Source organism: Garra rufa, chromosome 11, assembly GCF_049309525.1.
Source record: "Garra rufa chromosome 11, GarRuf1.0, whole genome shotgun sequence".
Taxonomy (NCBI): Eukaryota; Metazoa; Chordata; class Actinopteri; order Cypriniformes; family Cyprinidae; genus Garra; species Garra rufa.
This window is the reverse complement of record NC_133371.1, coordinates 29,995,945-30,009,447: the sequence shown is the minus strand read 5'-3', so window position 1 is coordinate 30,009,447 and position 13,503 is coordinate 29,995,945. Positions and strand designations below refer to the sequence as shown.

The 13,503-nt window shown below is 36.9% G+C and overlaps 1 protein-coding gene across 1 annotated transcript in view; it reads right to left on the bottom strand.

Moving 5' to 3' along the window:
- cttnbp2 (cortactin binding protein 2) overlaps positions 1-13,503 on the bottom strand; it is a 58,363-nt gene that overhangs the window by 10,152 nt on the left and 34,708 nt on the right. Inside the window, exons 5-13 of the mRNA XM_073851010.1 lie at positions 9,875-10,081; positions 9,660-9,759; positions 8,005-8,155; positions 7,440-7,649; positions 7,214-7,331; positions 6,385-6,642; positions 4,047-4,142; positions 1,209-1,288; positions 707-793 (exon numbers count right to left, since the gene is read on the bottom strand). Coding sequence (XP_073707111.1) covers positions 707-793; positions 1,209-1,288; positions 4,047-4,142; positions 6,385-6,642; positions 7,214-7,331; positions 7,440-7,649; positions 8,005-8,155; positions 9,660-9,759; positions 9,875-10,081 — 1,307 coding nt within the window. The remainder of the gene's footprint in view (positions 1-706; positions 794-1,208; positions 1,289-4,046; positions 4,143-6,384; positions 6,643-7,213; positions 7,332-7,439; positions 7,650-8,004; positions 8,156-9,659; positions 9,760-9,874; positions 10,082-13,503) is intronic.

Below are 13,503 nucleotides of genomic sequence, written 5' to 3'. Positions count from 1 at the left end.
GTTATTTTAAATAGTAAAAATATTTTTTAGAATTTGACTGTTTTTGCTGTACTTTGGAATAAATGAATATAGATTTGTGAGCAGAAGAGACTTCTTTAAAAAACTTTTGACTGGTAGTGTAAAATGAAGTCTCTTATGCTCACCAAGGCCGCATTTATTTGACAGAAAACACAGTAAAACAGTAATATTGTGAAATATTATTACAATTTAAAATAACCAATATTTTAATATATTTTAAAATGTAATTTATTCTTGTGATGGCAAAACGGGATTTTCAGCAGCCATTACTGTAGTCTTCTTCAATGTCACATGATCCTCCAGAAATCATTCAAAAATAAATAACACTGATTTCCTCAAGATTAAAAAAAAACTGTGATGATTTTTTCAGGATTCCTTGATAAACAAAAAGTTCAAAAGAACTGCATTTATTTAAATATAAATAAATTATTACTTTTGTTTAAATACATTTTTGTCACCTTTTATCAATTAAAGGCATTCTTTTTGAATATATCAATGAAGCAATGTACTTCATCTATGAAACTATGGATTTAAGCTATATTGTATGTAGGCCTCCTTATATATTCAGTGTTTAATATTTAAAAACCTACAAAAAACATTAAATTTAAAAAGTGATTCTTAAACATGTGCATACACATTCTTGAAATGCATACACTAACTAATATTTTAAACAATTGATAATCATTACCTTAATATAATGAGAGATCTGGTTAGCAATGTACTCCTGAAAGCTGCCCTCCAGCCCGTGGAAGATGACATTATGGTACTGTTCCACCTGACCACAAGCAAAAACAGAGTTGAGTTCATTAACCATCAACCAACACTGGTAAATATCATGAACAACAACACATATATTATTCATTCAGACAAGCTTAGTTTTATCATCCATGCCAAATATTTTATTTATGCAGGCCGTTATGCAGACTTGACTACTCAAGTGTGTCTTGGAGGGTGTTTTGTTGTCTTATGTTACTGCTTGTTGACTGCATGTATCTTCTATTACAACATTTTAAAACACAAATAGTATCTGTTGCCCCAAGGTGGCAAACTGGTGGTGGAAGCTCAAAGAATGTTGTTTTGGTCCCACGGTATTATAAAGCCTCATTTCTCTCAGCACTCTTTATCCAAACTTTAAAGATCAGCCAGTCTAACTCAGACATGCTAAAAACTCGGAGAGTGAGTCAGCGTACCAGGCGGACATAGTTCTGCAGCAGCTGTAGAGGGATCAGGGAGTCGTACGTCATCTCATCCAGAGTGCACTCTGACAGGCCTGACAGAAAGCAAAATCATAGCAGCCATGAGCCACAAATCAAACCTACACAGTATATCAAACAGCATACAAAGGCCATGGGAGATCAGGAGATCTGCATGAAATGGATTTAAGCAAGGGCTTCACAGAGTTGTTTTGACCTGCCATTGCTTGAGATGGAATATTCTGGAGCCTGGCTAAACATCAGCGTCATGTGATGAAGGGGAGGACAGCGTGGCTATTCATTAAAGCGTGGAAACCCAAGAGATCTGCTGATTCTGTCTATCACAGAGGAGCGTATCTTTATACTTATACACAATTTGAAACATTTTACAAATATCTGGCGATACATCACAATAAGGTTTAATTTGTTAACATTAGTTCTATCATGACAACTCTTGAAAAATTTAAGCATGGTAATGAATAATGTTAGTTTACTTGGCCTTGGAATTGATCTGCTATGCTGCTGAATTGCTGCTGTTGTTGGTTATGGTTGCTTGCCGTTGTGAGTATGTGAGTATTTAAGACATACTTCTGCTGCCCAAATAGCATATAATAACCTGTAGCAGATCTATACAGGTGGAGCTGGGGAGGTAGAGGATTTCAGAGGACCTCTGAACAACATGAACCAATCAGCTTGTGCCAATTAGTTTAATACTGTGAAAATGATCAGTTTGTGTTAATAACCCATAAGCCCATCTAGAGTTTCATGACAGAACTTGGCATTTCTTTATTTTTAATTATTAAATAATCTTAAATAAATGTATTAGGACAACTTCTTTTAACACTGATAATACAACTTTTTCTTGAGCAACAAATCAGCATATTAGGGGTTTGTTATTTTTATGTTTTTAAAATAAATCTCTTATGTTCATCAAGGCTTTAATTGATATTTTTTTAAAATTCAAAGCATTTAAAGGTATAGTTCACACACAAGTGAAATTATTTACTCACCCTCATATTGTTCCTAACCTTGTTGAATGAAGTCATTATTTTTGTTTTCTTAACACACAAAAAATATTCTCGTAGTACAGCTGCACGATTTATCGTTACTAAAATTACAATCTCGATTCAAACATCTACGCAATCTCATTCCTAAATGACAAGGAATGGAAAGAAAAAGTCTTACAAACAAGTAACTGTTAAAAAAATATTCATCATTGAATCATTCATTCAAGAGATTTGTTCAAAAATGCTGATTCATCCATTAATGAAACAAGTGAAGTATTTATGAGTGAGTCATTGAATCATTCATTGAAACCACCTTTTCATAATTTTAATATAAAAAATTAGTGAATTAAATATATTAATTTTAAATATGTATTAAAATGTTTAATAATGCATTTAAATGAAACACTTTTAAATAGACTGCAGTAATTAATATTTTGTCACGCATTATTTTGTTTAGTTCAGAATTGTGGGAGAACCGTGATCTCTATTTGAGACAAAAAAAAAAGTCATTCTCAGTTTATCCAAAATTATGCTTCAACCACTGATGTCACATGGACTATTTATCAATGTCATTACTACCTTTCTGGGCCTTGAATCTGGTAGTTGCTAGAACTGGGTGATATGGACAAAAAATGATCACAATATACGTATATTTTTTTCATATCAGATAATTTTTTTCAGATTTATGATTATCACGAGAAATGTCAAATTCTTATTTCTTCCAAGTTTAAAGGAGTAGTTCACTTTCAGAACAAAAAATTACAGATAATGTACTCACCCCCTTGTCATCCAAGATGTTCGTGTCTTTCATTTCTTCAGAAATGATGTTTTTTGAGGAAAACATTTTAGGATTTCTCTCTATATAATGCTAGACAAGACCCTTCTTTCCTTGGCTGTGATCATTTAGAGCCATTTAAACTGTATTTTGGAAGTTCAAATTCAGGGGCACTAAAAAAGTCCATTATATGGAGAGAAATCCTGAAATGTTTTCCTCAAAAAACATCATTTCTTTACGACTGAAGAAAGAAAGACATGAACATCTTAGATGACAAGGGGGTGAGTACATTATCTGTAAATTTTTGTTCTGAAAGCGAACTACTCCTTTAAGGCAGATTTTTGCTCTGATGTGAAAGTTGTAAAAACCAGATGGTTAATTGTAGTTTTAAACTATTCTTTATGGTCAGAACATGACAAAAAGGCATTCTTCTTTAACAAACTAAATTAAAAAACAAATTGTTCTAATGAGTAATACTGTTTGTCAGCGCTGTATCATCTGGCTATAAACCAGGTTATTTGTGTTCTTCGCTGAATTCAAGCGCTTCACACTGGATCTCACAACATGGTCCGAAGGGCATGCTTCAAATGACTAGCGCTCTTTTGTTCCGCCTTTGCCGCATTAACATTATATTGAACATTTATCGAACTCTTGTTATCGTTTATCAAGAAAATTTATATCGCGGGATAATTATCATTAGCGATTTATTGCCAGCCCTAGTAGTTGCGTTGCCGTCTATGCAGGGTCAAAAAGCTTTCGGATTTCATCAAAAATATCTTAATTTGTGTTTCAAAGATAAACGAAGGTCTTACGGTTTTGGATCGACATGAGGGTGAATAATTAATGACAGAATAAAAAATTTTGGGTGAACTGTCCTTTCAAAAGCACAGAAAAAACACACAATTTTGAAATATTGTTACATTTTAAAATAACTATTTTTCACTGTTAACATTTTAAAATGTAATTTTAATGAATTTTCAGTTTAACCTGTATGGGTAACAAAATTAATGTGTGAAAGTGCTGTGAACTGAATAAAATGGCTGCAAAGCCCACCTTTAAGATTTATGGTAATACGTTGACTCAGACGCTTCCGAACGAGGTCCCAAGGAGACTGAGGCAGCTCATGCCCTGGCAACCATACAGCATCACCTGAAATACACACACATAAAGATCACAGTTTAACAAGAGGATTCATTTGGGAAGGAGAGTTACATCTGCTAGATTTATGTGTCCGCCTATGGTGAAAGACACGGATGTGTAATCCTAACTGTCATGGGAGCAGTTTTCATCTACAGTAGTACTGTATGTCAAACTTGAGAGCCATGATAAATCAGCTTTTATCGTGCAAATCCTCTTCTCTCTTGTTTTCCTGTCTGTCAGTCTCCTCATGTTTTGTGTCAGGAATAGTAGATAGTCATCACGTTGCTCTCTGTAGGCCAAATCGCCTCATTTTGACATCTGCTCTTGGTGTTTGGAAACATCTTGTCTTAAGGGAGGAGTTGAGTGTAAACAAAAAAGAAGTGTCGAGAGAAAGAGTGCAAAAGAGAGAGGGAGAAGGCCGGAGGGGTGTGAAAGAGATAGGTGAGAACTTGGAGAAGGCTAGTTTATTTTCAGCAGCCCTGCATGACAACCCTCGGGTCGAGCCAAGCTCAGTTAGACCCCTATCCCACGTCCTTCCCTACTTGGCCCACTGTGGTGTTGGACAACACCCAAGACAAGAGCCATTTTAACTTCACGCTCACTAGAACCACAGTCAGAATAACTACTGAAGAGCCTACACAAGTGGATAATAGCATGTTTGTGTGAATGTGTGTGCAGTGCTGCATACTATATTCAGATGTTTTATACCACAAATCATACTAGTGACAGTTATATTTGATATATATTTTTGGTCGTCTCTTTTTTCTTGCATCTATGACAACAGCAGTATAAAATCGCTGAGGTGGGGAAATTAAAACTTGAATAGTGACCAAGGGCAAATCAGGAAGCACTGCAGCTGTTCAGGAGGCTGGGGTCATCTATAAATAGCCATTGCAAACGTGTCTCTACGCTACAGGTTGCATTTCAAAGAAATCATGAAACGATCATGGCTGCTTTTGCACTGTGCATTCAAATATGTGAGTGAAAGGGTTAAGAAATGTCCGGGTCATATTTCATTTGAAAATATGCCCTATAAACTGTTTAGTATTGTGACATTGCAAATACCATAAAACAAAAAATGCAACAAATAAATAAAAATCAGAATGAAAATTATTCTGTTGTATTCTGTTGGAGACAATAATATAAAATCACTACAGTGATATATATACCTAAAATTGTGCTTTACAAGGCAAATAATATATATTTCTTGGCATTAGAGTAATAAAAATGTGATTAAATTTTTTTAAAATTAATATACAAATTACAGTTGAGGTCAAAAGTTTACATCCCCCTATCAGAATCTGCAAAATGTTAATTATTTTATCAAAATAAGAGGGATCATACAAAATGCATGTTATTGTTAATTTAGTACTCACCTGAATAAGATATTTCACATAAAAGATGTTTACATATAGTCCACATGGTTGAATTTATAATAATTACCCCATTCAAAAGTTTACATCCCCTTTTCTAAATAAGTATTAAATAAACAATAACATGCATTTTGTATGATACCTCTTATTTTAATAAAATAATTTACATTTTGCAGATTCTGAAAGGGGATGTAAACTTTTGACCTCAACTGTATATACACTACCATTCCAAAGTTTGGGATTTTGTAAAAGAAATTGATACTTTTATTCAGCAAGGATGCATCTAAAGGCAAATTGATCTAAAGTGATGAAAAATACTTTTACAGTGTTACAATACAGTTTATTTCTAATAAATGCTGTTCTTTTGAGCTTACTATTCATAAAAGGATCCTGAAAAAATGTATCACAGTTTCCACAAACTTCAATATTAATAATTAAAGTTAAAGTTTTTGGAGCAACAAATGGTTTCTGAAGGATCATTTGAAACTTAAAACTAGAAATGACAGTAATGGCTGCTTAAAATTTAGCTTGGCCATCTCAGGAATTAATGACATTTTAAGATATTATATACTATTTCACTATATTACCATTTTTCTGGATTATTGATCAAATAAATGCAGCTTTGGTCATCTTAAGAGACATTTTTAAAGCATTAAAAAGCATCTTATTAACCTCAGACTTTTAAAGGATAGTGTATTTACATTTTCTTTTGGTTTTGGGGTGAATTTTCATGAGATATTTGTATTATTATTATTGCCAATATTATTAAACATAACACAGAACACTTAAAGTTATGGAGAGAAACTATTTAAATGGACACATTAATCTGAATTTCTAGACAAGAAGATAGCTATACTGTAATATGTAGATGTGTTTACCTATAACTACAGAGGCCATGCTGTTAGAAGAGAGACCCAAAGTGTCAGCTCTGCCCAGAACTTCCTCCAGTTCCCAGCTCCCACAAATTAGCTGGAGATGACTGGTCAACAGGTGACTCAAGCTTCCTGTTAACTCTTCCCAGCTAGTATGGCGCTGAATTGTAACTTTGCCAACAGCGCAGGCATCCTCCAGGAGATCCACAGGGCAAAGTCGCTCCGGTGAGCTCATGAGCACCTGTACAGCCACTATGTACCAGTCTAAAGTACGGTAGAAATCAAAAGTTAAATGGTAAATCTGTAGTTGCTAGGAATAGTTCACCCAGAAATGAAAATTCTGTCATTATTTACTCACCCTCATGTCGTTCCAAACCATTAAGACATTCATTCATCTTCAGAACACAAATTAAGATATTTTTGATGTAATACGAAAGCTTTCTGACCCTGCATAGACAGCAAGAACACCAGAACTATCACATTCAAGGCCCAGAAAGAACAACAAAAGGTATTCTCGTAGCTTCGTAAAATTAAGGTTCAACCACTGTCACACTTTATTATACATTGTCCTTACTACCTTTCTGGCCCTTGAATGTGTCAGTTGCATTGCTGTCTATGCAGGGTCAGAAAGCTCTCAGATTTCATCAAAAATATCTTAATTTGTGTTCCGAAGATGAATGAAAGTTTACGAGTTTGGAACAACATGAGGGTGAGGAAGTAATGACAGAATTTTCATTTTTGGGTAAACTATCTCTATAAGTCAACTATCATATAGTGGCTAAACTGGCCAAACTATCACATTTGTACAAAGCTCCATCTCTCAAACCATACTTACCCAGGTTCTCCAGTAGGTCTTTGCAGTCATCCGTGGCAACATCATGTATGGTGCGATTGCATTTATCCCTCTTCTCCATGTCCTGTTGACTGTGGTTACACAAAACCTCCAGGCATTTCTGTGAACCAGGAGGTATGTAAGCATGCAAGGCACCATCTGTGTTTATCATTCTTCTTTAACTCTTATTTTCAGGTGTGAAAAAACAAACATCAATCAAACATGTCACCTTATAGCCCCTGGATGCAGCAATATGGGCAGCAGTCCAGCCATCCTGGTTACTGTGGTTGAGAATTTGACTGGCCTTGGGTTTGCCAGGGTGTTGGAGCTCCTGGTTTGGGTCTGAAGGAGATGTAGGGACACCCAAGTCTGGTAGCAGGAGCTTCAGAGGGCCCACATGACCTGAACTGACCGCGGCATGCAGAGCCGTGCAGTCGTCCTATGAACAACAAACACTTATGTTTAATGGGTAAAGAGGTAGGAAAAACAGCTCTTTTTGAGGAAATGAAGAAACCACCTTAATATAGACCTTTAGAATTTCCCAGGATTTTTTTTTTCTTTTTTCAGCCCAATAAAATAGAGCAAACTGAGAAAACATCTAGGGCATAATTAAGTGTTTCTAAAATAGGGGCCGTAATTATATTCTGAGCAACACACAGACAGCAAAATACCCACGCTCAACTGTTAAGGTAACCATGGAGATGAAAAGAGGGGCAGTGTTTCCTAATGTGTTCAGAAACACAGAATGTAATTGACATTGCAACACTGGTGTCAGTGCAGATCTGAAAACTTACAGTCGTGACATGTGAACAGTCCGCTCCTGCGTCTAGCAAGACTTTCACACACTCCACATGTCCCTGTTCACAGGCCAGGTACAGAGGTGTCCTTCCTTGCGAACACTCCCTCTCCAAATCAGCTCCACATTTCACAAGAGCTCGCACACACCTACCAATGTGAGAGAGAAGCTGCGATTGGTATCATTGTGTAGAGAAACACATTAGAGACATAAAATTGTGTAGACCCTGGTCACACAATTTAATCGTGTAACTGGGCAGTGCTAAATACAAGCGCCAAAACGTTTTGCCATCTGGTTTCTCAATCCACATACTGAGGTAGTCACAAGCATGTGTGTACATCACATTTTTTTTAAAGGCTAATCTGTCTTGATGCATTCCACCTACTCACCTGTCAATCATTTAATGCACTAAAGCAAAGGGATTTTTTTAAACAAGCCTGTTACATGCGGCTTTAAAAGAAGTGCCTCCTCAAAAGATTGGATGAGAAATTTGTAGTACAAAAACAAAATGCTGCCAGAATTACAAAATATAACATTAAAATGTGTATAAACCACTTGTTTTTCTAAACAAACATCGTCCAACAGCGACACTAGCAGTAAAGTTACAGCGGGAGTCTGTGTCTTTCCCACCTCCCCTGAGCCCACTGAGTTTTAACAGACCCCCTGAAGCGTGCAGAGAGTTTGCTGAGGTTAACTGAGAATGAATGGGGGAAAGTCACGTGAGAGGAGGCAATGCCTCCATCACGATATAATTTCCACATTCACAAATCAGTTTAAATTAACAAAATAATGCTGTTAATGGGAAGACTAATTTAAAAAAGTAAGTAAACAACTCACTTAGATATAACCACTTTAATAAAGCAAAATAAGACTTGAAATGACCTGAAAACATGATCTGTGGGAGTTTTTAGTAAGTAATCAGGTTTTTAGTTAGTAATCAGTAATCCATGTCTGTGACCAATATTTACCAAGCTTTGATGACTGATTCGAAAAATTAAACAAAAAAATTAACTATTAAAAAGAATAGCTCAACATAAGTTCACAAATACAAAATTTTGTTTAAATTGTTACTGCTTTGAGTAATTATTTTGGAGTGAATGTAAAAAGCTAAAAAACGCTAACTTGATGAGATTTGTACTTGGCTTTAATAAAGAGAGTATTGATTACACTGTTAATGTAAACATATAAAATAGAATTGTTTTGTTTTTATTTTTATGATAGTGTTAAGTAATGTTTATTTACAGGGTTAGTTCACCCAAAAATGAAAATTAGCCCATTATTTAGTCACCCTCAAGCCATTAGAAGTTTTTGACCTGTTGAAGAGAAACACTCGCCTATTGCCATGATAAAACTTGAAAGAGCCTGAACAATGTTTAATATAACTCCAATTAGATGTGTCTGAAAGAAGGCAGTCATATACACCTAGGATGGCTTGAGGGTGAGTAAATAATTGGCTAATTTTCATTTAACCAAGAAAATGTGACTGGGACATGAATTTACATTTGATTAAAATAAAAGGTCGTTGAAATACCACCACACACCACTGCTGTTAAGAATGTCAATGCAATAAGAGGCGCAAAAGTATCTCTTCTTTCAAAAACAATAAAGGAGTTAAAAAAACAATAGAGAGGGAATTGTGAACAGAGGACTCACCCATGGTGACCATTTTCAGCAGCGGCATGTAACGGCGTAAATCCTGTTTCGTCAACAGCATCAGCAGATGCCCCTGAAGTCAGCAGCAGATTTAAGCAGTCTATAGAATAGACAAAACACATTATTTGCATAATAATATATAGCAAATAGCTATATATAGCTAGAAAATTTCCAGTATTTTTATGCATACAAATGCTAATCTGCCCAGCACGTACCTGTGTGTCCATTAAGAGCAGCAGAGATCAAGGCAGAGGTTAATTCATGTTGATGGTGATGAATATCCAATAGTGGATCTTGGTTAAGCAGCATAGACAATAAAGTGACATTTCCCTGGGAAGCAGCTTGGAGGAGAAGGGTTTGCCCGTCATCCAGGGGGACGGGGTCACCGCAGGTTAGCGAGGGGACTATGGAGGGACACCAGCCTGGGAGGGTTCAAGCAACAGCAGTAACTAGTGAGGCAGGGTGCTTGCGTTGTGTCAAAATGTGTTCTCTGATCCAAAACATTACCCAGAAGAACGACTCCATTTGTCATTCAGAAATAATTTAAGGCCACTGCCACTGGCGCAGTGCTGACTGAGACAACTATTTTGTAGTCCAGTAACCAAATTACTCTCCAGAGAGATGAACACACAAAATTTGTGTTCGAGAGGAAATGCGAAGTAAGCCAAATTCAGTCAAAACAAAGGGTAAATGTTTATGCGATACACACATTTTGGCACAACATTGGAAAAGTATTATTCTAAAGAGTGAATCTGCAATTCTGCAATTCACACCTTTCTATCCTACTAATCAGATCCTTTTTTTAAAAGCTAAAGTCAACTTCATCTGTTTTTAGATCAGGTTAAAAACATAGTCAAATAAAAGACAACACCCAACTGGATAAATGAAATCAGGCAACAGGCAGTTTATGGTAAATTAATCCAAGTCACGCATCACAGATTGTGTCAGTCAAACTAAACATTCTAAACATGGAGTTGATTGTGTGAGACACGTCAATTAGACAGCATTAGAAAGATGGAAACTACAGCAGAGAAACAGATGAATTTTGACAAAGCACAGGAAATACTACCTGCTAATTGGCAATGATGAAAACATAATTCAAATGACATATCTTAAGAGTGTTGATGTAACTAGTCTAGTATCTGATTGCTAATGCTAGGGCATGTTTGTAAATAGCTTAGTCTCTAGGGATTCTCTATGTTTATCTCGGTTAGTGGAAGGAGTTGAAGTGAGAAAGATAGGCTCATTTCATTGAGGTCCAGTGGAAAGCATAAGATTATTGGCTTTTTTCAGGGTTAAAACGGGCGGCAGAGAGAGCAGACGAGCCTTAGAGAACTGCCATGGCTGAGTGGCTGCAGAGAGAGGGAGAAAAGTGCTAATTTTTAGCATTTAGCGATGACAGCTAGCTACTGACAACTCTCAGAGCTACCCTGTGGATTAGTCTCTATTGACAATGAAGAGGAAGACTCTGCTGGAATACTTGCTCTGCTTTCACTGGCGTTACAATTGTCTTTCTCTGGAGCTCTCAGAGAGCTATGAAGAGGCCTGCAGAGACAGGGTGGTATTTCAAAATGTGAGAGAACTCTAAAGCTACTGACACTGTTTCCAAGGGGAAAATCTAACTGCAGTTGGAGCTGTCTCGTATATTTGGCTTACATACCAAAGCAAAACTCTACCTACAGTAACTGACATCTTTGTCAACGCTTTTTTTTGGAGCTACCATGCTGAAAAGACCAGCATATGTTGTGTTTTTGATGTTGGTCACCAGCGTAGGATGTACTGGTGTCTCCACCAGACATCGTAATTAGCTTAACGAGCGATACTTTACAAGAAAGACCATGCTGTTTGACCAGTCACCATCTAGACCAGGGATTTTCAACTTTGGCCTTCGAGGTCCACTTTCCAACCCTAATCAAACACGTCTGAACAAGCTAATCAAGGTCTTCAGGATTACTAGAAAGTTACTGGCAGGTGAACTTGATCAAGGTTGGAGCTAAACTCTGCAGGAAAGAGTCGTGAACTCAATTCACCCAAAACTTGGTCCTGGAGGGCCGATTATCCTGCAGAGTTTAGCTCCAAATTGCCTTAACACTAGGGCTGTAACGATACGCGATATGAAACCGAAATCGCAACACTCAGATCCACGATCCTGTGTCGCGGTGTAATAAGGGAGAATCGCGACACACCCCGTGACTACCTTTCCAATCATGTGACGCCTGCCTGCAAAAGTTGAGCTAGTTGAAGAAGAACGTGAGGAAACATGGCAACCAACCCAGAGATTGCGGACCCTCCCTCCTCATTTAAGTCAGCAGTATGGCAACATTTCGGAGCTGTATGATCCATAAAATACGGAGAAAGGCTATTAATAAAGAAAAAAAAATCCAGAAAATGTGTGTAGTATAGCCTGCGCAGTAAAAATACAAGTATGTGTAAAATGTCATAGTAAACTGTGTCTGACATGAAAACCACACTAGTCATTGTCCCATAAAATGACAAATAGCAAATAACACACATAGTATTTTCATTACGTTTCATTTATTTTGTTTTTGTAAAGTAAAATGAGACCTTGTTGTTTGCAATACGTTTACCCCGAGACCGCGTCGCGAACACCAGCTCGACCGCAAAACACTTTCACTATGAGAGAAAGCGGCAGCCGCACAGAGATTCCACCCCTTGACGCGTCCCATGTGAAATGGCTTTTAAACGGTTTTCAGACAGAGCGCGGACACAGGCACGGGACTGTTTGAGAGCAGCGTCAGCGTGTACCGGATTGAGTCCAAAGAGCAAATACCTGTGCATGTCACCCGCACTGCACCTGACAGATAAATATTATTCCACCGTTACGTCAGTTTTAGCGGTTCACCCGTCGGGTAGGACTCTGTTTCGCACACATATAGAATCTTGCATCGCTAGCAGGTTTAAAGAATTTGACATCTTGACAATTTTATCACTATCATGTTAAATTTAGAAAAAAAATTCAGTGACAGATAGATCTTATCAGTTGTTAATTTTAATACAGAAGGTTTTTATTAAACCTTAAAATGTGACCTTGTATGTAAAACTAAGAAAGCTATTGAAATTTGTTTATTTTTTTAAAATAAATCTGTTGTTTGATTTTCAGTTTCATGTTTTAATTTTTAATTTTTTTTTTTTTTATCGTATCGTGAACCCAATATCGGGATACGTACCGTATCGTGACCTAGGCATATCGTTACACCCCTACTTAACACACCTGCCTGTTTCTAGCATGCCAAGTAAGAACTTGATTAGCTGGTTCAGGTAGAGCTAACCTCTGCAAAACACCTGCCCTCCAGGACCAAGTTCGGCCACCGCTGATCTAGACTAACCAGCCGGATCAGCAAGGACATTCCTGCTAATCCATGCTGGAAGGTATTGTTTTATTCTAAAATGGGTGTCCAGTTCTGCTCCTTGAGGGCCACTGTCCTGTAGAGTTTAGCTCCAACCCAAATCAAATTTACAGCTACTCAAGGTCTTCAGGATCTTCCAGAAAGGTGTGTTGGAGCTAAACTTTGACTCTCCAAGAGCAGGATTGGACAACTCTGCTCTAAGATATTAATTTACAGTACTCAATAAGGACATCAATGGTATATCGTAGATGTAGAAGGGAATACCATTGTGCAGGACAAATGCAGAGAGACATACTTATTTAAGTACAAGATCTTGACAAACACAAATATACTGGGTTAGCTGTCCAGGAATGTCTTTGAAACAATGGGATTAAACATTAAAAATGCAAAGAATAACACCACATTCACAAGTTTCAAGTTTCTCTACAGTAGGTGAAACAAAGAAACAGGTGGTGCATGAACACAGTGGAGTGGTT